General features: G+C 52.5%; 1 protein-coding gene across 4 annotated transcripts in view; it reads left to right on the top strand.

Moving 5' to 3' along the window:
* Window positions 1–27,725, top strand: part of TSPOAP1 (TSPO associated protein 1) — a 3,327,443-nt gene that overhangs the window by 2,597,456 nt on the left and 702,262 nt on the right. For all 4 annotated transcript variants that reach the window (XM_085649739.1, XM_085649737.1, XM_085649736.1 and 1 more), the window contains one exon: window positions 23,108–23,182. In XM_085649739.1, coding sequence (XP_085505865.1) covers window positions 23,108–23,182 — 75 coding nt within the window. The remainder of the gene's footprint in view (window positions 1–23,107; window positions 23,183–27,725) is intronic.

The raw sequence follows: 27,725 nt of genomic DNA, 5'->3' as shown, positions 1-27,725 counted from the left end.
TGCTCCATGCATAGTCCAGTTCAAACCGGTGCTGGGGCACTCCAGCCCCAGTCCTGGCGCGAAACTGGACAAAGGGAAGGGGGTGTAACCACCCCCCTCCCAGGTCCCACCCATAAGGCGTGACCTAGCAGGCAACCCAGCCCCCCAGATTAGTATAAGTGTGGTAGCTGGGCCCCAGGAGATTAGATTATCCTGAACCTGCAACTTGAACAGAAACTCTGGACCTTCGACATTCGACAAAAGAAGAAGACTGAAGAATCTCCCTTGTGGCCAAGGAGTGGCTACCCTGTGTGAACAGGCACCATCAAGAGACTACCCTTTGCTTTGCTGAAGTTCTACGAGGGACCAACTGCAGAGCCCGACCAGAGCCTTGACTTCCAGACTGCTCCGACCCAGATCCACATCCACAGCCGAGCTGAGATCCGTAGAGGCGACGAGAGACGTGGGACTGGCTACCTGGGAAAAGTGGCGAGTATCTTGCAGCGCAGCTTCTGAGGTACCCTCGAAGTTGTGCACCGGGTATTGAGAAGCCCCAACCCCAAGCACCATCTGCACCGAAGATCAGCCCCCCACACTCCACGAGTCCTGCGTGGGGCCCTTCCGCATTTTCCTGCTTGCCGCGTCTGTCCGGTTGCTTGCCCGTTGGCTAGCGTCCTTTGTGACGACACACCTTGAAATCTTCACTGCTGGTTTGGCTCCTCCAGACTGGCTCCCGCTTATTTGCAAAAGAGAAGCACCCCAGACCTTCCTGGTCTGCACCAGAAGCAAGTCCTCCGTTCTTCGTGGGTTCCGCTTGCCAAGGCTTGGTGAGTCCTAGTTCGACTTCGACGCCGCCAACAGCAAGAGCCTTCGTGGGACAGCTCGCCTCCTGGTCCTGGTCGTCCTGGACGTCTCCTGGTACCCGTGGCTGCAGCGACAAGCTTCACCCTTCACCTGCAATCTTCACGACATCGCCTGGTTCCTTCCTGGTTCCCCGTGGTCACTGGCTAGTGACCTTGACTCTGTCCCTTCTGCTTGCAGGTATCCTCTCTTCTTGATCCCAGCCTTGGGATCCACCGGACACTCTTCACTGACTGCCTGTCAGCAACTTTCCTTCAGGCATCCATAGAAGTCCACGACGAAACCCGACGCAAGTTCACACCTATGCACCCGCAGCCTGTGGGCTAGGTAACTTGGGTACTTCGGTGCTCACAAGGGTAGTGACTATCCTAGGGTCTAGTTTCCGAGTCTCGACTTTCTAGCTACTCCAGAAGTGTCCTAAAACTGTTAATTTCTAACTGCTAGTAATTCTATCGACTTTTACGCATTACGCGTGGGTGTTTCCACTCTGCACCTGAATCCCGTGGGCCTCCCACTTCCTAACTGTTGCTAGTGTAGTGTAGCCCCAGCGATGGCCTAGGCCTATTCTATTTCCGTGACAGTGGTCCTCATACCACTTCTTTAGTATATGGTTTGCGTGGCCCCTAGGGCCTAACTGTATTACTTACCTGTGTGACTTAATGTATGCTTGAATAAGACTGTGTTGTACTTACCTCGAATCTCATAAAGAGTGCTGAGGGTTTGACTAGAATAAATACACTTTATTTTATATATATATCTGTTGTGGTGTCCTTTCATTTGGTATTCAAGGGATTATATATGGTATCACAGCTGGCTTCACATGCCATTCAGAGTTTAGCCTAAGACTGCTCTTGTCCATGCTACCACTAGGATAGCTGGTCTATAAGGTTGACTTTACAACCAATCACCATAAGGGTTGTTTGGACTGATATAAGGTGTACACTAGAACTAGTGACATCATACATCAGGCCAACTTCTCACAAGCGCAACATCAGTGCAACCTGTCCGATCACGTCCAGATCTCGGAGGGCACTGCACTACAATTGCAGTGGTGGCTCACGAATCGCGATTTGGTCAATGGCAGATCCCTCTCCCTTCCCCAACCGGAACTCACAGTGGTGACGGACGCGTCCCTTCTGGGATGGAGCAGCCATATGGGGGAGGCGGAGTCTGGTCTCTGGCGGAGTCCCGGCTCCATATCTTCGTGCGATCCGACTTGCATTGAAAGCATTCCTTCCCTCTGTCAAGGGGAGAGTAGTGCAGGTGCTCACAGACAACACCACCACAATGCGGTACTGCAACAAACAGGGCGGGGTGGGATTGTGAACCATATGTCAGGAGGGTCTGCGCCTCTGGACATGGCTGTAACATCAGGGCATTTTCTTGGTGGTTCAACACCTGGCAGGTTCTCTGAACGCCAGGTTGGACAAACTCAGCCGCCGGTGCATGATTAATCACGAATGGCGTCAGCACTCGGACGTGGCGCAAGGTTTCTTTCAGCAGTGGGGTGAGCCTTGGTTAGATCTATTCGCCACAGAAGAGAACGCGCAATGTCATCAGTTCTGCGTGTTGGAATATCCAAGGCGGCACTTGCTTGGCGACGCTTTTCGTCGCGAGTGGAGTTGCGGTCTACTATACACCTTTCTGCCTATACCACTTCTTCCCAGAGTGCTGAAGAAGATCAAGCACGACCGGGCACTAGTCATTCTTGTGGCTCCGGACTGGGCTCAAAGAGTATGGTATCCCGAGCTACTCAGCATGGCTATCGATCCCCCGATCCAACCGCCTCTTCGTGAGGGTCTCCTGTCGCAGCAACAGGGGACGGTCCTCCACCCGAACCTGTCCAGTCTCCACCTCCTTGCGTGGAGATTGAGCGGTGGCAGTTGACGTCTTTTGACCTCCCTCCCGAAGTTTGTGATGTAATCTTGGCAGCCAGGCGTCCCTCCACTAAGACGGTATACGCCTGCCGGTGGAACAAGTTTGTGGCATGGTGCACAGCAAAGTTTGTGGATCCCCTTTCTGCCCCTCTTTCAGAGGTCCTTTTATTCCTTCTTTCTTTGGCCCAGTAGGGCTCTGCTCTGGGCACTATCAAGGGCTATCTCTCGGCCATTTCAGCCTTTTTGCAGCTTCCAGATCAGCCTTCCCTTTTCAAGTCCCCGGTTGTAAATAGATTCTTAAAAGGCATTACTCATCTTTTCCCACCTGTACCTTTCATAATGCCTCAGTTGGACTTGAACCTGGTTCTGACATATCTGATGTGTGCTCCCTTTGAGCCACTTCACAACAGTCCTCTTCGTCTCTCAATTTAAAGACAGCTTTCCTGGTGGCCATCACCTCTGCCAGAAGAGTGAGTGAGCTCCAAGCTCTTTCTTCTAAACCTCCTTTTCCAGACAAAGTGGTTCTAAGGACTCGTCCATCTTTTCTTCCGAAGGTTGTCACCGCCTTTCATATTGGGCAGACCATCACTTTGCCCACCTTCTTTCCGCCTCCGCATCCCTCTAAAGCGGAAGAGAGGCTTCACCGTCTGGACCCAAAACGTGCGCTCTCATTCTACCTGAACTGCACACAACAGTTCCGGGTGGATGACCAGCTTTTTATTGGCTACGTGGGCATCAAGAAAGGTCGGGTCGTGCACAAGCGGACCATCTCTCGGTGGGTCATTCTGTGCATGAAGAACAAGTTACTTACCTTTGGTAACGATAGATCTGTAAGAAACATTAGTTAGTTAGATTCCTTACCTTAGAATATCCCCAGGCGTCAGGCTGGATCCGGAAAGATTTTTTGTCAGCAATACCCTTGCGCATCGCTAGGTGTCGTCCGCGTCCGTCATCGGCATCGTGATCGCTAGGATGACGTCGTCGGAGTACTTAGACGCCGCCCTCGCGCGCTGACGTCAGTTCTTGTGCATAGCTTTCCGTGCCAGGAACGCAGAGCCATGCAAGAAACCGACACTGGTGCCATGAATCTAGGGCCCCGAAAGGGATGACCTTAACCCTAGATATCAGTTCGCAGAACGGGGAGGATGGGTGGGGCGGTAAGGAATCTAACTAACTAATGTTTCTTATAGATATATCATTACCGAAGGTAAGTAACTTGTTCATCTGAAAGAAACACGTTAGTTAGATTCCTCACCTTAGAATAGATACCCCAGCAATACCAACCCCGGAGGTGGGTCTGCGAAACAAGATCACACCAGGAAGTCCAGGGGATCGGAATGGCCAAAGAAGCCATCTCTCCAGACTTGGCTGTCCAGGCAGTAATGCTTAGCAAACGTGTGCAGGGAGGCCCACGTAGCTGCCTGACAAATGTCCTGCAGAGGGACTCCCCATCCCAGGGCAGTAGTAGCCGCTGTAGCCCGAGTGGAATGGGCCCTCAGCCTCCACAGGAGGTTCCTTCTTAGCCATGGAATAACAAGCCTTAATGCACAAAACGACCCACCGAGAGATAGTCCGTTTGTGCACTGCCCACCCTTTCTTAGCGCCCACGAAGCCAACGAAGAGTTGGTCGTCCACCCGCAACTGTTTCGTGCGGTCCAGATAGAAGGAGAGCGCACGTTTTGGGTCCAGACGGTGGAGCCTCTCTTCCTCTTTCGAGGGATGCGGAGGCGGAAAGAAGGTGGGCAATGTAACAGACTGGCCGATGTGAAAGGCAGTAACGACCTTAGGGAGAAAGGAAGGACGAGTCCTGAGAACAACCTTGTCCGGATGGTCAGAGAGGAAAGGAGGCTTAGAAGAAAGAGCATGGAGCTCACTCACCCTTCTAGCAGAGGTGATGGCAACCAGGAAAGCAGTCTTAAGAGTCAGAAGACGAAGAGGACAATTATGAAGTGGCTCAAAAGGAGCGCACATCAGATAGGTTAACACCAGGTTCAAGTCCCACTGAGGCATTACCAAAGGGACAGGAGGAAACATGTGAGTAATGCCTTTAAAGAATCTAGCAACAACAGGGGACTTGAAAATAGTAGGCTGATCAGGGAGCCGTAAGAAGGCAGAAACAGCTGAAAGGTATCCCTTGAGGGTGCCTAGAGCAGAGTCCTGCTGGGCCAGGGAAAGAAGAAAGAGGAGAACTTCAGAAAGAGGGGCGGAAAGGGGATCCACAGCCTATGCTGTGCACCATGCCACAAATTTGTTCAACCTGCAGGCGTATACCGTTTTAGTGGATGGACGCCTGGCTGCCAGAATGACATCACAGACTTCAGGAGGCAAGTCAAATGGCATCAACTGTCGCCGCTCAATCTCCACGCATGGAGGTGGAGGCTGGACAGGTTCGGGTGGAGGACCGTCCTCCTGAAGAGGCAGTCGAATCGGGGGATCGATTGATAGAATGAGTAGCTCGGGATACCAGTATCTTCGTGCCCAATCCGGAGCCACAAGGATGACGTGGGTCCGGCCGCACCTGATCTTCTTCAGCACTCAACAGACCGCAACTCCACTCGCGGCGAAAAGCGTCTCCGAGCACGTGCCGCCTTGGAAATTCCAACGCGCAGAACTGATGAGATTGCGTGTTCTCTCTGGGCGCGAATAGATCTAACCAAGGCTCTCCCCACTGTCCGAGTTCAGACGCCATTCGTGATCCATCATGCACCGGCGGCTGAGTTCGTCCGCCCTGGCGTTCAGAGAGCCCGCAAGGTGTTCAACCGCCAGAGTGATGCCCTGATGTTCCAGCCATGTCCAGAGCCGCAGAGCCTCCTGACAAAGGGTCCACGACCCCACCCCGTCCTGTGTGTTGCAATACCACATGGCGGTGGTGTTGTCCATGAACACCTGCACTACACTTACCCGTACAGAGGTAGGGAATGCCTTCAGTGCAAGCCGGATCGCCTGCAGCTCCAATAGGTTGATATGGAGCCGGGACTCCGCTGGAGACCAGAGGCCTCTGATCTTCGCCTCTCCCATGTGGCCCCCCCATCCCAGGAGGGACGCATCCGTCACCACCACTTGCTCCGGTTGGGGTAGGGAGAGGGATTTGCCACTGACCCAATCGCGGTCTGTGAGCCACCACTGCAACTGTCTTGCAGTGCCCTCCGAGATCAGGACATGGTCGGACAGGTTGCCCCGGTGTTGAGCCCACTGGAACTTCAGGTCCCACTGCAGAGCCCGCATCCGCCACCTGGCGTGATGTACCAGCAGGATGCAGGAGGCCATCAGACCCAGAAGCCGCAGCATCAACCTGACCGAAACTCGGGATAAAGGCTGAAAGATCGGAATCAGAGCCTGAATATCCCAAACCCGCTGTTCCGGAGGATAGACCCGAAACAGCGCCGAGTCCAGAACCGCTCCAATGAAAAGAAGCTTCTGGGAGGGACTCAGATGCGACTTCGGTACGTTGGTGGAGAACCCCAGGAAATGCAGGTGGTCGGCCGTAGTCTGGAGGTGGGAGACGACTGCCTGGGGCGAGCCTGCCTTCAACAACCAGTCGTCGAGATAGGGGAAGACTGGGACCCCTGATCTGCGCAGATGAGCCGCGACCACCGCCATCACTTTCGTGAACACCCGAGGGGCACTGGTGAGGCCGTAGGGGAGCACGGTAAACTAGTAGTGCTCGTGGCCTACCGTAAACCGCAGGTAACGCCGGTGGGCCGGCAGGACGTGGATGTTGAAATATGTGTCCTGCAAGTCCAACGCTACCATCCAGTCTCCAGGGTCTGGGGCAGCCAGAACCTGAGCTAAGGTGAGCATCTTGAACTTCTCCTTCCGGAGGAAGGTGTTCACGCTCCTGAGGTCCAAGATAGGGCGTAGGTCCCCTTTGCCCATCTTGGGAACCAGAAAGTAGTGAGAGTAACAACCCCGACCGACTTCTGGGCCAGGAACGCGCTCGATGGCCCCCTTGGCCAAGAGGGCCGTAACTTCCTCCTGCAGAAGTTGCAAGTGATCCCCCGACATGTGGTGGTATGGCTGGAGGGGTCGCCTCGAAGGGGAGGGAGTAGCCCCTTCGGACGATTTGCAGCACCCACCTATCCGACGTGATGGTACTCCAGTGGAGCAGGTGATGGCAAACTCTACCTCCCACCGGCGTGGAATGGGCCTGAAAGGTCGGACTAGGAAGGCTTTGAGGCAGATGCTGCGGGGGCAGATGTGGGCTGACCGGCTCTATGTCTCCCTGCTCCGCCTCGGCCGCGACCACGTTGAGGCCGAGATGCCCAAGGACTTGGCCGTAGCCTTGGAGTCCTTAAAGCGCTCCAGCGCACTATCCGCTTTGTCGCCAAAAAGGCGACGGCCATTGAAGGGCATGTCCATGAGGGTGCTCTGGACATCCCCTGAGAAATTTGTGTATCTCAGCCAGGCGTGGCGACGAATCGCCACCGTCGTCGCAATCGCCCTACCTAGCGAGTCCGTGGTGTCAAGCCCACATCGAATCGAGTACTGTGCTGCATCCCGCCCCTCAGCAAGAGCCTGGGCGAGCCGTGTCCGGGCCTCCTCCGGACACTGGGGCAGCATGTCCACCACCGTATCCCACAAGGAGTGGGTGTAACGGTCCAAAAGGCACGCGGTATTAATGGACCGCAACCCCAAACTGAGGGAGGAAAACAGCTTCTTCCCAAACTGTTCCAACCTTTTGGATTCCCGATCCGGAGGAGCGGACGGGAAGGCGATCTGGGACGTAGAGGCCTGAATAACTAGGCTCCCAGGTGTGGGGTGCACCGACAAAAAGCTGGGGTCGCCCGGTGCAGGGCGGTGGCGCCGGGCCACGTTCTAGTCCACAGGAGTGACTGGAGGGCTTGGACCAGGTGCCCATCAGAACGTCAGTCAGTGCTTCATTGAACTGCAGTAGAGACTCCGAAGAGCTTACTGGCGTTGAAGCACTTCAGTGAGGAGGTTAGTCCTCACGGCCACTAAAGGGAGCTCCAGATAAAGGGCTTCGGCAGTCCTGCGCAGCTCCACAGAATAGGTTGCACCCTCCTCCGTAGCCACAGAGGGAGGAGAGATGAAGCCAGTGTCAGGGGAGGTGTCGACCGGCAAGGGGAGTCCTAAGAGCGATGTCGCCTCTTCGACTTCTTCTTACTGTGCCTCGACTTACCTGAATGCGAGGACTTCGAACCCGACGAGCGGTGATGGCTGTGGCTCCACGACTGGTCCCTCGACCTCCTCCTCGACTGGGACCTCGAGCGGCGCGGAGCCGACTGCCGGACCTCGAGGAGCTTGCGGGACCGCTCCTGTCTAGCCTTCAAGGTCAAGGCCCGGCAGTCGGGGCACGACTCGGCATCATGGTCTGCCCCAAGGCAGTAGAGACACCGACGGTGGTGATCCGTAACCGACCTCAGTCGGTGACAGGCGTCGCACGGCTTGGAACCGGGCATCCCTAACGGCACCAGGAGTCGAGGTCGACTCGAAAGATGAACCAAAAAAGTCCAAAAAGTTTAGTCAAAAAGTGACTAAAGGGTATGCTCTTCCCGGATCTGCGCTTACTGGCGCGGAAAAAAGAAGAACTGACATCAGCCCGCGAGGGCGGCGTCTAAGTACTCCGACGTCATCCCGGCGATCACGACCCCGACGACGGACGCGGAGCCGCATACGACGCCTAGCGACACGCAAGGGTATTGCTGACGAAAAATCTTTCCGGATCCAGCCTGACGCCTGGGGATATTCTAAGGTAAGGAATCTAACTAACGTGTTTCTTTCAGATGGCTTGTTATTCTTTGGCTAAAAAGGAGCCTCCAGTGTGGAGCTGCTTGCCCATTCTACCAAGACAACGGCAGCTACTACTGCTTTAGGATGGGGAGTTTCCTTGCATGATATCTGTCAGGCAGCTACGTGGGCCGCGCTGCTCACGTTTACCAAGCATTATTGCCTGGACAGCCAAGTCCGGAGAGACTGTTCTGTTCTCCAGGACTTTCTGGTGTGATCTTGGTTCGCAGACCCACCACCCGGGTTGGTATTGCTGGGGTATCTATTCTAAGGTAAGAAATCTATCACTACGTGTTTCTTTCAGATGCACAAGTTACTTACCTTCGGTAATGATATATCTGTAAGAAACATTAGTAGTGATAGATTCCTTACCGTCCCACCCATCCTCCCCGTTCTGGTAACTGATTTCTAGGGTTAAGGTCATTCCTTTCAGGGCCCTAGTTTCATGGCACCAATGGTCAGTTTCTTGCATGGCTCTGCGTTCCTGCCGCGGAAAGTTGTGTACAGAATTGACTTAAGCGCGCGTGGGCGCGTCTAAGTAGCTCCAGCGCCGTCATCTCAGTGCCGATGCCGCCAACGATGCACGCAGAGCCGCACGACGACGCCTACCAACGCGCAGGGGTACTGCTGATGAAAGCTTTCCGGATCCAGTCTGACGCCTGGGGGCAATTCTAAGGTAAGGAATCTATCACTACTAATGTTTCTTACAGATATATTGTTACAGGAGGTAAGTAACTTGTGCGTCAGTGCCCGAGGGCGGCATCTAAGTAGCTACTGCAACGTCATCCCGGAGACTACGACGCTGACGACGAACTCGGAGTCGACCGACGCCACCTTCCGACGCGCAGGGGTACTGCTGACAAAAAAACTTTTCGGATCCAGTCTGACTCCTGGGGGTAATTCTAAGGTAGGGAATTTATAACTAGCCTATGTTTCTTACAGATATATTGTTACAGAAGGTAAGTATTTTGTTCTTCAAAACCAGATCCTTAGATCTTGCAGGCAGCGCAGTGACGATCTAAGAATCCATCAGCCCCTCTGACTGCGCCACCTGACAAGGAAGGTAGAAGACTTGACAACATTGGCAAATGTTTTTCGACAATGTCAGCCTTAACCGTAGGAGCTTTGAATTCCTTGGCTTTATTTGGCCATTATTATAGGCAATTATGGTCAGATGTGGCACTCTTCTTGGATAGACTTCCACCAGAGGACAGGGAGGAAGCGAAGAAAATCCTTCTAGAAGGCGAGTGGTCCAACTCTGTGCTATGGATGTTGCATCCACTGGTTTCCAGCAATTAGCTTGAGCGGCTGTCATTAGGCGTCAAGGTTGGCTGAAAGCCACCTCATTCAGGCCTGAGGTATAAACAAAACTTTTAGATTTACCAGATAACGGATAAGAGTTATTTGGCAATCATATTGATGAAGATTTGTAAGCGATTAAAAAAGACAGATACAGCCAAGGCTTTAAGCACTTTGCAGTACAATAAAATGCCTTTTCGTGGCACCCGAGGAAAGGGTCTCCAATCCTACAGAGGAGGCTACCAACAGTTTCGCTACCCAGCCTATTCTTCCACTGCTCAGCAATACAGGCCTCAATTTTCTCACTGCCAACCACCTGCGGCTGCTTACAACAAGTCCTCTTTCAGAGGAAAATCAGAATGCCAAGACAACTACACCAGTCGCTGCCAATGTCTTCTCCCATCTATCGGCCTCCGCTCTGCCCATTCCACCCTTGGTGGGTGGCAAAATATCTCTTTGTTTTCAACAGTGGAAGGAAATAACATCGGATCAGTGCGTTCTACACCTAATTCAATTCAGCCACTCTCTAGTATTTATAAAGATTCCTCCACCAACCCCTCCTCTGCCTCATTTTCAAAAACATTTACATCTTTTAAAGAAGGAGGTTACCACCATGGTGCAGAAAGGAGCAATAGAACAAGTTCCCCTCAATTAAAGAGGAAAAGGTTTCTACTACCATTTCTTCCTGATTCGTAAGAAGTCAAGGAAGTGGAGACTGATTTTGGATTTAAGGAACTTAAACAAATTCCTCAAAAAACAATCGTTCTGCATGATCTCTATTCAGGATGTGTTACACCTCCTCAACGAAAACGATTACATGTCGTCTCTGGATCTCCAGGATGCAAATTTTCATATACCCATACCCCGAAAACACAAGAAGTTTCTTAGATTCACGGTGGGCGGCAGGTACTATCAGTTCCGCAGCCTACCTTTCGGACTAATGTCCGCTCCTCGCATCTTCACGAAGTGCCTAGCGCTGGTTGCAGTATATCTGAGGCAACAACATCATCAAATTTTCCACTTCCTCAACGACTGGCTTATCAAGGCCCCCACTTACAAAGCAGCAAGGATGTCCACCAAAGCTTGTCTGCAACTCTTCAAGAGATTAGGCCTCACTTTAAATGCGTAAAAGTCTATTCTTCAAGCATCTCGTCAACTTGTTTTTCTAGGTGCCATCCTGGCCACCATCCAAACGAAGGCGTATTCCACATTGGAAAGATGACAAAGACTAATATCATTGGCGAAACGGGGACAAAAATGAAGGTTTCTTTCCATTTTTTTTTTTTTTTTTTTTTTTTGAAAAACCTTTATTGTGCACATTTACATCATCGTACAACGCACAGTCACCGTCCAGGTGGTGAAGCAGTTAAGCAAAGTGTATGCTTCCAGGTATTAGAACACAGCCATTTAGCCGACATCCCGGGGGTCCGGCGGCATCGTACAGGGTAGCATGTGTACAGAAGGGAGGTGCGTGCGCTGTGAAGGGAGTAGGCGTGTGGTGCTGTGTATGTGCTTTTAATTTTTTGTGGTGCTCCAGGTGCATGCTATCGGTGAGAGAGGATGGCGCTGTAATCCAGCCCACTCCACGGCCACGCAGGCCGCCGCCCAGGCCCCGATCCAGAGACCCATCGGACGTCGCTGTTACCCCAAACGTAAAGGCCTCCGGGTGGCCGAGCGCCAGCAGCGTGCCCAGAGCGCGGATGAAGGTTTCTTTCCATACGCCTTTACAAATCTCTCCTAGGAATAATGTCTTTCCGTATTCCCCTCATTCCTCATTGTCTCCTCCACATGCGTCCCCTTCAGGAAGCTTTAAACGAACGGTAGGTGCAGATAGAGGGCACATTCAACGATGTAATCTGAATTACCCCTCCCATGATCACACCACTAGACTGGTAGACACAACCTCACCAGTTATCTCAAGGTTTGCCTTTCCTGATTCAGGCACCTCCTCTTGTGATCACAACGGATGCGTCTCTGGAAGGCTGGGGTGTTTTCCTATAAGACTTACAAGTCAGCGTAAAATGGCCGCCCTCTCATCGAGATCTTCATATCAATCTTCTTGAGTTGAGAGCAGTTTTTCTGGCACTCCAAGCGTTCCTGCCAAGAATGCAAAATGCTTCGGTGCTGGTCAGAACAGGCAATACCACGACAATGCACTACCTGAACAAACAAAGGGGTAACGAGATCTCTCCTGCTCTCTCAGGAAGCTCAACTTATCTGGCGCTGGGCGATTCAGCACAAAGTTTCTATAACAGCGGGAAATATTCCAGGAAGGCAGAACATCATAGCGGACACGTTGAGCAGACTGAAAATGACCTGCCACGAGTGGGAATTAAATCAACTCACTCTCGAGAGCATTTCTTCTGGTGGGGCAAGCCGAACATAGACCTGTTCGCAACACCAGACAACGCAAAATGCCGGTACTTCGCAAGTTGGCGTCACCATCAGGGTTCATGGGCAAATACCTTTTCAATAGCTTGGTCTGGCATATTTGCTTACGCTTTTCCTCCGATTCCTCTCCTCCCAAGAGTACTAAAAAGTTATAGACAGAACCCTACAAGATCATACTAATAGCCCCAGTTTGGCCTCCCCAGCATTGGTGCACATAACTTCACCTACTCTCAGTGCAGCCTCTGATCCATCTCAAACCATGTCCATCCCTATTGACAATGAACCAGGGACAAGTATGTCATCCAAATTCCAGTTCTCTTAAATTATCAGCCTGGCTCCTGAGTCCCAAGAATTTCAACATTTAAGGATCCCACAGGAATGTATACATGTGCTTGCTAGGGCAGAAGCAGATAGCACTAACAAGACTTTTTTGCTCAAATGGAAGAGATTCTGCAATTGGTGTGCATCATCTAAGGTACATCCTCTGCATTCATCTCCAGAGGAAATGTTACCTTATCTCCTAAATTTGGCTTGCTCCGGCGTGACTCACACATTAATTAAAGTACATTTAGCTGCCATTTCCAGGTTCCAGAGATCGGAAAATGTTCCATCTTTATGGTCCAGCAGGCTGGCAAAACAGTTTCTCAAAGGTGTGTTCAGAATGTTTTCTCCAGTTCAGGTCCCTCCTCCTACATGGCAGCTGAATACGGTGCTAAACCAATTAATGTAACATCTTTTTGAGCCTATTCACAGAGCGGATATAAATATCATATCCTGGAAAGTCGCTCTCCTCCTGGCTCTTACTTCTATGAGAAGGGTTAGTGAACACCTGGCATACTACCCAGGAACGTTTCCTACAATTTAAAGATGACAGAGTTATTCTACGGATGAACCCTAAGTTTATTCCTAAGGTTCCGTCGCACTTTCATCTTGAGGAACCAATCGTATTAAAATAATTTTTTCTGACTCCACAAACTTCCGCGGAGCGTGCACTGCACTCTCCGGATGTCAAATGGTGCCTAAAGTTTTACCTGAACAGAACAAAATCCTTTCCTAAATCAAATCAGCTTTTTATTGCATACACTGCACCTAGAAAAGGTTTCCCTGTCACTAAACAGAGCATTTCAAGATGGATATATAGTGCCATTGTTTTCTGTCATCAAGAAACGGGCCAGCAACTTGGAGAACACTGCGTACATTCACCAAACACTACTGCCTGGACTCTGAGGTTAAGCGAGATGCGGCAGTGGGACAAGCGGTTCTCAGACATCTCTTTCAATAAGGTGAGCCTCTGTTTTATAGTTCCTCCCACCTTCCTCTGCTATCACACATTTTCGGTGTGTTCTTTTCTGTATTTATACATTAAATGATATATATGTATTTATATGTACAAAAATTTATAAATGGTATTTCGTATTACTCATAGTTGTTTATGTATGGCACGAAAATGTGTTATTTACTGCTCGCTACTCTGATTCAAGTATGTGAATCTATGAAAGTTCCAATATTGGAGTAAGAAAGACATTACTTACCTGTGACTGTATTTCTCCAGAATTGGAATCTTTCATAGATTCACATGCAACCCACCCACCTCCCCTGCAGAAGGCTCACTTGGATATCTCAGTTTTTTCTATTTGTATGCACTTGTGCTTGAAAATCTGAGGGACTGGAGCTTCTCTCAGGAAGGTTCTACAGGGTGGTGTCAACTGATTGGCTGGTTCTAAGTTTTAGTCATTTTTTTATTAAAGGACAAGGATATGTTACAAAAAGATGAAGGCCTATGGCGTTATGTTCTACATCTAAGGGGACTTTACGTTTAATAATACCGGGGGCTCCCATCTCGACGACGGGGAAGGATTCAAGCATGTGAATCTGTGAAAAATTCCAATACTGTAGAACTACAGTTACAGGTAAGTAACCTATTTCTTCTGCCTTCCTGCTGCTGAGCCAAGCTCGAGCAGGGGATAGTTAAACAATAGGTGTCTTGTCACAGGGAGGTGTTACCACCTCCCAGACAGGACTTAGTGTTTTGACTGGCTGGGGCACTTGCCAGCACCACCAGACTGCTTTGAAGGGCACATTTGGTGCCCTCCTTGCAAACTCCAGTTTGAACCAGCTCAAGAACTCTTGGGTCCCGCTCTGGTGCAAAACTGAGAAAGGACATGGGAGTATCCTCTCCTCTGTCCAGTCCCTCCTCTGGAAGGGACCCCCGAATCGTCCCAACTGTTTCTCAAGGATACTTAAGGGCTCCCCTGTGAGTGGGCACTCAGACTAGTCGTGGGACCGGACTCAACTATGTCACTCTTCACTCTTCTAGACACTTGGACTTCAACTGGAACCCAGACTGCATCAAGGAAGACTCTTGCTGCTCCTGGTCTCGCTGTTCTTCACCTCTCCTGGGTTGTCTGTGTCTGTACTTCATACAGGTTCTCCAAAAGACCTGTGGGCATCAAGGACACCCGACGAGATCTCCCTTGAAGTGAAGGAGTCACTCCCCTGCATTAGCAATAATCGCAACCAAGGTGACCGGTCTGCTGATCCTTTTGTCCTCCGGATTTCCCAAGGATTTCTGTGGCTCCCAAGAGGCCTGATATGTCTTCCCTGCAATTTGGACGACAGTGTCCCTCATTTGGGCCGCTGGAACCGAACCCCTGTGCATAGGGTCGACTTGCTGTTGCCAAGGCTTGTTGGCTCTGCACTCCAGAGATCTTCGGGCTATAAGAAGCTTCAGCACCTCATCCCTCGAAGATCAGCGTCCTCACTGCATCCCTTACTCCATGGGCCACCATCTTTGGTGAGCTGCCTGAGGTCCTCTTGCGACTCCTGTGCCTTCGAGCCATGGATCCTCTTGAGGGTTGTCTTCTGCTTTGGTGGGTTCCCCTGCTTGCTTGGGGCTTACTGTGACTCTCCTGCACTTGGTGAGTCCCTTAGACCTTGCTGCTTCCAACACTTGCATCTTTTCGTCTCCCACACCAGTTGCGGCTACCAAGGCTTGTTGGTGCGCCTGCCGGTCACCGACCACCTAGATACCGACATCCGATGTGGAACAGCTCATGAATGCTCCTGGTCTTCCTCAGCATCGCCTGTTTCCCACAGCTGCTGCAAAAAGGTCCTCGTCAACTCTCCTGAGCTCCCTGCCAAGGATGGGCATTGTGCTTCCGTGCCTTCTGGTCACCTCCGAGTGGCATAGACTCTGTCCCCTCTGCTTGCAGGTTCTCCTCTTCTAGAATCCACCCTTAAAATCTACCAGACATCTTCATGAACTCCTCCAGAGGCCTCTTCTCCAAAGTTGTCCATTGTCGTCTACGGGAGGTTCCAAGTTCTTCTACCCTTTGCACCTGCTTCCCTGGTGCAGGTTACCTAGTTCCTGGGGCATCTACTGGTGGGGTGGCTCGCCAACCTTCCCTCCTCCAAAAGGTTTCTTCTAGTTCTTCTGGGAAGGGTCCTTCTTTTTTAAAACTGCAACTGAGACTTATCCATTTGACTTCCATTGGGCATCCAGCTGTGTTTCCACACTGCACGGAGCGTCCTTGGGGTTCTTGGGTGCTTACCTTGGGTGGTTCCTTGTTCTCCCAGATCCTCTGATTCTTCTGGTCCAAGTCCTGTTCTTTCATGCAGTTCGCATTCCAATTTCTTGGTTTATAGTTTGCTCTCCCCCTGGAGACCAGTCTATATTTGAGCTACTCATCTGATTTCTTTTGAGTATTTTCATGTGTAGTTTTGATATCTTCTGGTAGGAGATGTACCAATGTGTTAGTGATTGTGTTGTGTGATAAATAGACTTATTTTCAGCGGTGGCCCCTCTTTTAGGGCAGAGGAGTGCCTCTCTCTCTGCCACCACCCGAAAAATAAAACGATAATAAAAACGGGTTTTAAACTTATTTTATTATCATTTTATATCTAATAGAGACTACTAGCCGCAGATTCCTTCACGTAGAATTATCCCCAGGCATGAGACTGGATCCGGAAAACTTTATTGTCCAGCATCCCTGCGCGCCGGGGGGGACATCACGCGACTCCGCCCAGGCGTCGTCCATGCACGTGATTTCAGCGAGGTCCCATAAGTCCCTCCCCAGCGCGCCTGCGTCAGTTTTTTCCTTTTCCGCGTGCAACGTGGATCCGGTCTTGCTGCGGGCCCGTTTTGGGCCCTTTTTTCTTCATCATTGTCTTTCTCTTGGTGGAACAGTGTGCGAATGCCTTCGGGCTTTAACGCTTGCACGTCGTGTGTGCGTCTTAAGTCGGTGACGGACCCTCATCGCATTTGTATGTGGTGTTTGGGGAAGGATCACCGCACCGCCGATTGTGCGGCGTGCCAACAGTTGAAACCGAAGGCGCGGCGAGAGCGCCGACTAAAACTTCTCTCGGTGCATCTCTCCAGGTCGACTTCATCCCCTCGATCAGCCTCGGGTCCAGACGGCTTCAGATACGGCCGTGGTCGTCGTCATCACCCTTCCCTGATATTGCAAGAGCGTCGCTCACCGGTGGGTAAGTGTCGCCGTTTGTCCCCAGGGGCCGGGTCTCGGCCTGCCAGGGGCGTGGACTCTCCATGGGTGATGCGGCCCATGTGTCCTCCTCCCCACCGTTTCCCGGTGATGGAGCATCGAGAGTCCATATGGAGACATATGCTGCGGCTTTGCAGGCCTTGCTGGCGTCTTCTCCTCCTCCTCCTTCCCCTCATGGGGCATCGGCGGTTCCCTTGCCTTGCGCGGGGCCTTCCGCAGCGCCGCCGGTGGCTCCGGCCCCAGCGCCGACTGGGTCGGATCCAGGCTTGGAGGATGTGGTGCTGTTGGGGTGCGGCTCCTCTGGGGTCCCTCCTTCACACCACGGCGTCACTGCCTTTCTGCAAACTCCCGTGGGAGTCGCTGTGGTGTCGCGTGAGCTCGCCAGGGCTCGAGTCGCATCCCCTCTCGGTCCCTTGACAAGGTGTCTAAGGCCGAGGTAACGCCACTACGGCCCCGGCAGCTGCTGGACCGGGCGGCGCCACAGGGGCCGGTGGACTCTCCTCGTCCTACTCTGGGTCGAGACTGGGCGCGAACCCTCACCCTCCTCCGAGGGGTTCGCGCCCAGGGCGAGTCGGAGGTTGGGTCGGCCCTGGCGACGCCGCATGGCTCGCCGGACCACCTCTGTCATATACTGGGCCGAGGCTGGCAGAGGGCTTCGTGTCACTCCCCTGGTCCTTCTCGTCCCTCCACACAGGCGGCTGCCTCGGCGGAGGTCGAGTCGGCGCCATTCCGACGCCGCCCTCTGTCCACTGCGACTCCGGCCCCGCTCCAGTCCCCGGCGCAGTGTGACGTCGAGGAGCCCTATCCAGCGTCTCCTTCGGCACAGGCTGGCGTTACCGCTCTGCCTCAGGCGGCGGACTCTACGGCTCCTGACAGGCGTCGAATGGCGGATTCGTCTAAGGACGCTCCCTCTTCTCCGGAGGCTGCCTGCATATTGGTGTCGTCCTCCCCGGAGACTGGCCGCCGAGTGGTGTCTTTTTCACTGGCATCGTCGAAGGGTGGCTCCCCGCAGTTTCTGAGGCCGCGGTGTTCGCCTGAGGAGCGGCAGGTCCCCCATTCCTCGGCTCCTCCTACCTTCCAGGTCTGGCCCCTGCCCGTTCTGCTTGGCTTGGGGGACGGCTGCCTCAGTCTGCAGCCGTCGCCCACGGAGGAGCTGCTTTCCCGCCTCGGGGCCCTACAGAAGCAGATGCGGCCTTTGCTCACGCGGTGTCCCCGGCTCTGGATATTCTGCGCATGGGTGACCCGATTGCCTGGAGAAGTGTGGCTCACTGGTTAGAGTAGGCAGACCTGGAAGCAGAGGTCAGCCCGGGACCAGGGTTCAATTCCCGGCTCGGCTGGGTCTTGAGTCCATAAATTGTCCATGGACTCGATAATTCTCGCTCCAGTGCATACTCGATTCATGGGTTCACACTCTGCGACTCTGGGCAATAGCTTGCTTAATCTCCACAATGGCCCCTCGCGGCGGGATGCCTGGCTTTCACCTTGTGGATGCCCTGCTGGGTTATCTCACAGGGGAATACCAGGACGGGTTCCCTAAGCAAGCGCTTAGAGACCGGTTGGTGATTTGCGCTATATAAATATCTGTACATTTACATTGCCCATTTTCCGACGGATCATCTCTTGGAGGTTTTCCACCAGGGCTCTGGTGGGAGGGAGATCTTGCTTCCCTTTGAGGGTTCGCTCCTTTCGTCCGTGACGGGGGCTTGGGGGCGTCCTGCCTCCGGGGATCCGGTGCCTCAGCACCTTCTACACCGGCACCTTCTGGCGCCGCGTGACCCTGCGTGTCTTTCCCTCCACCCCTCTGCCGCCTGTTCTCTTTTGCGGACTGCCTTTCCCTCCCTGCCGCCGCTGTTGACTCCGCCCTCCCGGGAGGCCCGCTGGCTGGACTCTTGGGGGCGCAACATGTTTGCCTCGACCAGCGCGGCCCTTCGGTCCCTGAACACCTTGTGTGTCCTGGCTAGGGCCTCCTCTTGTCTGTGAGACTCGGTTGAGACTTTGGAGTCCGCAGCTTCTCAGGAGACTGTTCAGGTGGACTTAAGGCGTCATGCGTTAGATGGTCGGGAGCTAGCGGCATTTATCCTTCACTCCGCTCTGGACATCTCGAAGGTGATGGTCCGGTCCATGGCTTCCTCAGTCGCTCTCCGTCGCCATGCTTGGCTTAGGGACGGCGTCTTCCCCGAAAATATTCGGGAACGGCTCATTGATCTCCCATTTGATGGTAGCCTGTTGTTCCATGCCCCAGCTGACTCGGCCATCCAAAGGTTCCTGGCGGGGCTCCGTCCTCCTCCCCCTTATAGTCCTCCTCCTCCTCCTTCTCCTCCTCAGTGATTAAGGAGTTGAGCTGGTTCTGGTCCTTCTTGGGACGGTTGCTCTTGCGGTGGAGTGTGTTTTCTGGCCATTGAGTCCTCCTTGTGGGGACTTTGGAAATGTTGGCTGCTGGTCGGCCCTTGTTCGCTGTGTGTGTGTTTTTTGGTAGAACTGTTACGCAGACTTGGCCCAGAGATTAGGCCTTCGGTTTTTCTTTGGGCTGATTATCAAGCCGTTCGCGGGGTGTTTTCCCTGTGGCTCTTTTGTTTTTTCCTCTGTGGCGGAAGTTCTTCCAAAGAGGGTTCCCATGTCTTGGGACTTAACTTACCCTATGTGGGGTAGTGGTAGCTGTTATACAGCTTGCGCTCTGCTGGGGAGTTCTGGAGGCCCTTTGGTGCCTGTTCTCCGTGGCGTTTCTGTATGTTGCTTTTCTTCTTGAGGGCCTGTGCGCAGTCCCTCGTGGAGGTGTGTCCGACCCTTTCCTCTTCTCCCTGCTTGGGATAATTCTGTGCCCTCCCTTGTCAGGTGTTGCCCACTTGGTCTTCCTGGGGCCCTGGGCTGTTTTTTCTTGTTTCTGGCGGCTGTCTGTTAGCGCCGCTCTGGTTGGCCTGTTGCCTTCCATCTGGTGTGGCTTAGCCTTCTTTTCCCTTGTTTCCTTGGGCCCTCTGGGCTCTCCCCCTGGCTTTGGAGGGAAGTTTATTGCCTTGATGGGGTGTGGGGTACTTTGGCCCCTCTGGCCTGGCCCTTGGTTCCTCTATCGTGAGTGTGAAGGCCCCCCTTTGTCCCTGCGTGGTGTTGGACGCTTCTTCCTGGGTGACCTTCGGTTCCCCTTTTTCGGCTTCCGCCTGCTTCTTGCTGCTCGTGCCCTTGCTCTGCCTCTTCTCCTTGGAGTCTCTAGGTTGCTCTTCTCCTTCGGCGCCATCCTGTGTGGAATTGCCGTGCTCTGCCTCTTCTCCTTGGAGTCTCTAGGTTGCTCTTCTCCTTCGGTGCCCCTTTTTTGGCCTTGGGTGGAGGTTTTGTTGCCTCACGTGGGCGTGGGGTGTCTGGCCTCTTTGCGCCCTGCCTTGTTCCCTCTGCTGAGTGCAGCCAGGCTTCTTCTTCTTCATTTCCCCTTGCCTGGGGGACGGGGCTCCTCGTCCTGTTTGGAACTCTGGCCCCGTGCGGGCATCTGTTCTGCCCCGGTGGGTGGGGTCCTCTTGCAGACCCTCCTTCCCCTTGGGTATGGCTAGGGTATCTATTCTACGTGAAGGAATCTACGGCTAGTAGTCTCTATCAGATGTACAAGTTACTTACCTTCGATGTATCTGGTAGAGACGATTCTGGCCGCAGATTCCTTCACGGCCCGCCCTTCCTCCCCGTTCTGCGAGGGCTTGTGATTTGGCCTCTTGCTCTCGCTTCCTTGTGGGTGGCGGTGTCTTCTATGATTTTGTTCTTTCCCTCTTTCTATCAGGCTGTCCCCTTTTTCCTCCCCGTTGTTACATGGGAGGGTAGGTTGTAGGTCATTCTGGCTCTTTGCGATCCTTGCGGTTGTCGGCTCTTGGCTGTGCCTCTGCCCTTGTTCTTGATGAGGGTTGTCATACTCTGTGATGAGGATGTCTTCGAGTTGTGTCGTTCCCTGTGTGTCCCCGACTGGTTCCCCTTCCTTGTCTTTGGTTGGGATTGTAGTCCTGTTGCATGTTATCATGACATTTTTACACATGTCCCTTGTCTTGAGGAGGGGGCTGTCTCTGTAGTCGCATGGTTGCTGCTCTGTCCTTTATTCTTTCCCTGCCTTGGGTACTGCAGTGCTGGGCACTGCTCTTTATGGTGTTGTTCCTCGGCATGTCTTTTTGGCTCTTTCGCACACTGTTCCTGTACTCTCACAGTTTTGTCTGCTAGCTCCACGTTGTGGCGCGGAAAAGTTCTCCGAAGAAAACTGACATATGCGCGCTGGGGTGGGACTTACGTGACCTCACTGACGTCACGTGCGCAGACGACGCCTGGGCTGAGTCGCGTGATATCATCCCCACGGCGTGCAGGGATGCTGGGCAAGAAAGTTTTCCGGATCCAGTCTCACGCCTGGGGATAATTCTACGTGAAGGAATCTACGGCTAGACTCGTCTCTACCAGAAACATTGTTACCGAAGGTAAGTAACTCGTACTTTAATCCCCCTGGTCACGCTTCCAGCACTCTGACGAGTCTTTGGGGCAGGTCCGGAGGGATGACACTGTGGTGGGTGAGTGATAGTGCACTCCCTTGGCCCTTCTCTGCACATGAGGGTTTGGCTGGCCGTTTCAGGCTGGCTAAACCCTCGTTCGTAGTGAAGCTTTCTCCAGACCCAGCTGCGTTGCTGGGGCTGGAGAAAGCAGGCACGTGCTCCCAGTATGCCTGGGAGTGTAAAGCCCCAGTGCTCACGCCAATCCTGTCGCTGCTTTCCTGCAACGTCATGATTGGCCGCAGTGCATTCTGGGAGCCTGTGCCCGGAAGAGCCCGAAGCCACGGACGGTGGTGGCGATCAGGTAAGTAATTTTTAAAATATATTTTTACTTTGTATCCTGAACTGCTTATTTTTATAAACACTGTGGTTCTTTTTCATGTAATTGACACTGTTGATTAACTTTGGTAAAACTTTGGTAAAACAAGCTGCTTTACACTCCTTCAAGATAAGCCTGAAGGCTGCTCTCCACAGCTACCACTTTAAGAGCTTTCTATTGTTATCAAAGACCACTAGAATCTACATATGGTTTGCCTGGATTAGTGCAAGGTGAAGCACTTCTTTGAGTGTACACCATTTACTAAGCCAGCCTCCTACAGTGATGGACTGTTTTGCCATGCAGTGCTCGACCCTCCAATGCACCCTCATACACTGTGGTAAACAGGAATAAATTAATAGTCCATGACTGATGGTGATAGTCAACCAACAGCTGATGACAGTCCCTCATTACTTATTTAATTGTTTATATAGTGCGGTGTTGACTTTCGGAAACAGTGCCAAAGCACATGTACTTCTTTTCGAGAAGTAGTTTCCATAGTGAATATATGGAAGGCGATCATCTATTTCGAACCAGATCAATTATATTGAGAATGCAACTCAGGCGTTACAAAGCCAGGTTGTAAAATACATGCAGCATAGCACAAGATTTGAGTAACTCGGGCGAGGCAGAAGCAACAAGGTGGGTGGATGGGCACAGGTGAGGGTAGAAGCACCATGGGAGATGTGGGTGTGGATGCAACAGTAAGAATCGGGTGGGGAAGATGTTTAGACGGCATGTGTAGGGGGAGCAATGAGTGAAAGAGAGTGGCAAGCACAATATGGAGGGGTATTGTGAGGGAGCACACGGACCAGAGAGAGTAATATGGAGTACAGAGAAGGAGGGGAAGAGCAATTCATGAGAGAGACAGCTGGCATGCTCCAGGAGATGGACAGACACAATAAGAGGACAATGCTGACAAATTAAATCAAAATTAGAATAACAATAAAGCCAACTAATGGTAAACAATGGGTTGGCTCTTAGCCTACTGCAATCTGACTGTAGGTCTTTCACCCTTTTGTCAACAAACAGCTTGCTCTGCCTGGTAGGCGAGGCCTAAAAATTATGATTATTGTTTCTTGATTATGTGGTCATTTTTGTAGTGTTATTTATTATAACATTACTTTTCACCTGGTTCCAACAAGTTGGCCCTATTATTTCTCTTTTCCAAAATAAAGTGTGTAGTTACATGAATAGCTTGATGTTAGTTTTATAGATTTATAGGGGAATGTTACAGCCATTAATAATTTTGCTCACTGCAGTATTTTGCATTGTCTCTTCAAACATTTTTTGCCATTTCATATGTTGCTCTTTCTGAGGTTTAAAAATCTCATTTAAATTGTTTCTGTTTACAATGCCACCTCTATCTGGCTGTCTTGCTGGCTTTTCGAGAGCTAGTAAAAGTTTAAATGGCGAATGCATCTGGAAGTTTAATAGATTTTTATATAAGGTGCCTGTTTGGGTTTTGTGGTGCAGCAGTCAAAAAACAGGAAAGACTCAATAAGTGTCCTCTATTGGTTGTTTATTTCTGTTGCTGACCTTGTTATTTAATTTTTTTTGCTCGTGTTCTGTCTCACAGTGTTTTTCTCGTTGCTTGTTTTGTTTGTTTCCTGGCTTGTCATGGATATAAAGACGGGATCAGCACTTCCCCACCTACTCCATACCGACTCGCTGTCCCTCCTCCAAAACCCAGACGCTCGAAGAAAGGTCTGTCTTGTATGGACTTTGTAGTTTAGACCAAATTTATTTCATCTGCTTCGAATGCTTATAGTGTTTGGTTTTACATATCCGCCAAAATGCTGTTTAATGACATTTTTAATATAGTTTAAAAATTGGTAGTTAAAAAGGCACCATTGGGGTTTTGACAAACTGGAGTAGTGTAACGTTGGACACTTCTGTGAATGACGTTATTGCTGTTCCTCTGTTTGCCTCAACCTTTACCTCTTGTCTCGTTGAAAACTTCCCCAAATACATGTATCTGAAAGAGACAAGTTAGTGATAGATTCCTTACCTTAGAATAATCCCCAGGCATCAGACTGGATCCGGAAAGTTTTGCTAGCAGTACCCCTGCGCGTCAGTAGGTGGCGTCGTGCGGCTCCGCGTCTGTCGTTGGCATCGTAAGCGCCAAGATGACGTCACGGAGACTACTTAGGCGCCACCCAGGTGCGCTGACGTCAGTTCTTTCTTTTTTCGCGCCAGCAAGCGCAGATCAGAATGGAGCACGTACCTTAGTCAATTTTTGACTAACCTTTTTTGAGACTTTTTGTCTCCTTTTTCTCCTTGGTGCACGTAGGGATGCCTGGATTTAAGTCTTGTGAGGCCTGCCGTCTCAATATGTCGGTGGTGGACCTCCATGATGTTTGCCTGGAGACCGACCTCGACTCCCGGTCCTGGTGGGACTGTCGGGCCATGGCCCCGAAGGCCTTGAGGGAACGGCGCCAGAAGCTGCTGGAGGTCCGGCACTCTTACCAGTGCCGTTCCAGGTCCCGGGACTGTTCCCGAGAACGCTTGCGGGGCCGCAGTCGTCGCTCCTTGGGCTCCAAGTCTTTGCCCTCGGATTCGGGTATGCGATGACATAAAAAGAAGTCGAAGAAGCGTGTTCGCTCTCCGACGTCCCCACGTCGGTCCTCGGATGCGGACGAGGGAGACAGAGGTTCTGCCCCTGTGGCTCCTTTGGAACCTGGGAGTCCCGGGGCCTACCCGCCTTACCCGGGTCCATCGGCGACTCTCGAACAGGTGCAAGAATTTCTTGCTACCTTGGACCGCCTTTTTAGGCCTCGGGCTCCCGCTAGTGCGCCTCCGGGCCTCGCGGTCCCGTGTTCGGATCCTCTTGTGCTGCCAGCGGATCCAGCTTCGGTGCCACAGGATCCTGCGCCATTGGCTCCGGCCCCGGCACCACAAGGTCCAGCACCACAAGGTCCAGCGCTGCCGGCTCCGGCCCGGCGCCACCCTCAGCTCCACCTCCGGCGCCGCAGTGAGTGTAGTTTGTCCCGCCCTTGCCCCGGTTCCAGGATCATTTTGTTCGTACCTGGGATCCGCATTGGGACACGGCTCTGCCCTGGTCGACGCCATTTCCGACGCCGTATGTTCCTTCTCCGGCTCCAGCTCTGCCGCCGCGGTCTGTTCCCCATGCAACGGAGGTGAAGGACGACTGGGAGGGGTCAGAGGAACCTCTTGACCGTCAGTGTGACTCCGAGCAGGACTGGGTGGATGACTTAGAGGTTGCCGGCGATCTCAACGTCTCTTCTGACCCAGGGTTTGCCTCTCCCCCGCGTACCATGTAGGAGGGCACCTACTACACGATGGTGCATCGTCGGGCAGCAGAGGTCCTCAACCTCAATCTTCCTACGGTGGCCCTCAAAACTAATCTCCTCACTGAGGTGCTCCAGACGGCGTCCACTTCGTCGGAGCCCCTGCTCCCCTTTAACGACGCCCTCACTGACGTCTTGTTGGGCACTTGGTCGCGGCCAGCCACAGGGGCCCCTGTGGATAAGAATGTCGCCAGGCGTCACCGCCCGGCGCCCCTGCTTTTCTGACCACTCATCCTACGCCTGAGAGCCTGGTCATCCAAGCCTCGACGTCACAGAAGGCTTTTCCTACTGCCCGCCGGATAAGGACTCTAAGAAGCTGGAGCAGTTCGGTAAGAGGTTGTTCTCTTCGGCCAGCTTAGGGCTGAGGTCAGTGAGGCTTGCTTATTAGGCCGCTATTCCCACGCGGTGTGGGATACAGTTGCGCAGGTATTGCCTCAGTGTCCTGAGGAGATCCACGCTGTGCTGTCCCAAGCTGTTGCTGAGGGTAAAGATGCGGCTAAGTTTGCAATTCGATGTGGTTTGGACACCGCGGACTCCCTGGGTAGGGCGATTTCTACGACTGTGGCACTGCGTCGCCACGCCTGGTTACGATCTACCGGGTTCTTGCCCGATGTCCAGAGCTCGCTCATGGACATGCCCTTTGATGGCACTTGCCTGTTTGGCGATAAGGCCGACAGTGCACTGAAGCGTTTTAAGGACTCGCGAGCCACGGCCAAGTCCTTGGGTCTTTCTGCAAAGAGCCCGGCCACTCCTGGTTTTCGTTCCTTTCGTTGCCACAGCAGGGGCACCCAGGCACGTTCATTCAGCAAGCCTGTGCAGAGCCAGCCTCAGCGCGGACGCAGCTTCCGCAGGGGTGGGTCTGGGAATCAGCGTGGGGGTCAGTCCACCTCCGCCCTCGCTGCTTCTGCCTCCAAACTTTCCTAAACCGAGCTTTGTGGTACACCCCAAGCCGGTGGGTGGCAGGATCCGCCACCACCTCCCCCACTGTCGCGATATCACCTCAGACAAGTGAGTGTTAGAGATCATCCGCAGGGGTTACTCCCTTCCCTTTCAGTCCTCCCCTCCAGCCATGTCACCTCGGTGCCACCGCATGTCGGGCGATCACTTGGTACTTCTCCAGCAGGAAGTCACGACCCTCTTGGCCAAGTGGGCCATCAAGTGCGATCCTGGGCCGGAAGAAAGGAGTGGTTGTTATTCCCACTACTTTCTGGTCCCCAAGAAGGACAAAGGGGCTACGACCCATCTTTGACCTCCGGAACGTCAATCGCTTCCTCCGGAAGGAGAAGTTCAAAATGCTGACTCTGGCTCAGGCCCTGGCTGCCCTCGACCCTGGAGACTGGATAGTAGTGTTGGACTTGCAGGACGCATATTTTCACATCCCCGTCCTGCCGGCCCACCGGCGTTGTGAGAAGTTGGCCTGATGTATGATGTCACTAGTTCTAGTGTACAACTTATATCAGTCCAAACAACCCTTATGGTGATTGGTTGTAAAGTCAACCTTATAGACCAGCTATCCTAGTGGTAGCATGGACAAGAGCAGTCTTAGGCTAAACTCTGAATGGCATGTGAAGCCAGCTGTGATACCATATATAATCCCTTGAATACCAAATGAAAGGACACCACAACAGATATATATATAAAATAAAGTGTATTTATTCTAGTCAAACCCTCAGCACTCTTTATGAGATTCGAGGTAAGTACAACACAGTCTTATTTAAGCATACATTAAGTCACACAGGTAAGTAATACAGTTAGGCCCTAGGGGCCACGCAAACCATATACTAAAGAAGTGGTATAAGGACCACTGTCACGGAAATAGAATAGGCCTAGGCCTAGGGAATCGCTGGGGCTACACTACACTACCAACAGTTAGGAAGTGGGAGGCCCACGGGATTCAGGTGCAGAGTGGAAACACTCACGCGTAATGCGTATAAACGATAGAAATAGTACAGTTCTGAAATAAGCAGTTTTAGGACATTTCTGGAGTAGCTAGAAAGTCGAGACTCGGAAACTAGACCCTAGGATAGTCACTACCCTTGTGAGCACCGAAGTACCCAAGTTACCTAGCCCACGGGCTGCGGGTGCATAGGTGTGAACTTGCGTCGGGTTTCGTCATGGACTTCTATGGATGCCTGAAGGAAAGTTGCTGACAGGCAGTCAGTGCAGAGTGTCCCGGGGATCCCAAGGCCGGCATCAAGAAGGAAGGGTACCTGCAAGCAGAAGGGACTGAGTCAAGGTCACTAGCCAGTGACCACGTGGAACCAGGAAGGAACTAGGCGATGTCGTGAAGATTGCAGGTGAAGGGTGAAGCTTGTCGCAGCAGCCACGGGTACCAGGAGACGTCGAGGACGACCAGGACCAGGAGGCGAGCTGTCCCACGAAGGCTCTTGCTGTCGGCGGCGTCGAAGTCGAACTAGGACTCACCAAGCCTTGGCAAGCGGAACCCACGAAGAACGGAGGACTTGCTTCTGGTGCAGACCAGGAAGGTCTGGGGTGCTTCTCTTTTGCAAAGAAGCGGGAGCCAGTCTGGAGGAGCCAAACCAGCAGTGAAGATTTAAAGGTGTGTCGTCGCAAAGGCCGCTAGCCAACGGGCAAGCAACCAGACAGACGCGGCAAGCAGGAAAATGCAGAAGGGCCCCACGCAGGACTCGTGGAGTGTGGGGGGCTGATCTTCGGTGCAGATGGTGCTTGGGGTTGGGGCTTCTCAATCCCCGGTGCACAACTTCGAGGGTGCCTCAGAAGCTGCGCTGGAAGATACTCGCCACTTTTCCCAGGTAGCCGGTCCCACGTCTCTCGTCGCCTCCACGGATCTCAGCTCGGCTGTGGATCAGGGTCGGAGAAGTCTGGAAGTCAAGGCTCTGGTCGGGCTCTGCAGTCGGTCCCTCGTAGAACTTCAGCAAAGCAAAGGGTAAGTCTCTTGATGGTGCCTGTTTGCACAG

This window comes from Triturus cristatus, chromosome 3_2, assembly GCF_964204655.1.
Source record: "Triturus cristatus chromosome 3_2, aTriCri1.1, whole genome shotgun sequence".
Lineage (NCBI taxonomy): Eukaryota > Metazoa > Chordata > Amphibia > Caudata > Salamandridae > Triturus > Triturus cristatus.
Note: the sequence above shows the minus strand (reverse complement) of the source record. Positions and strands in the feature narration are given on the sequence as shown.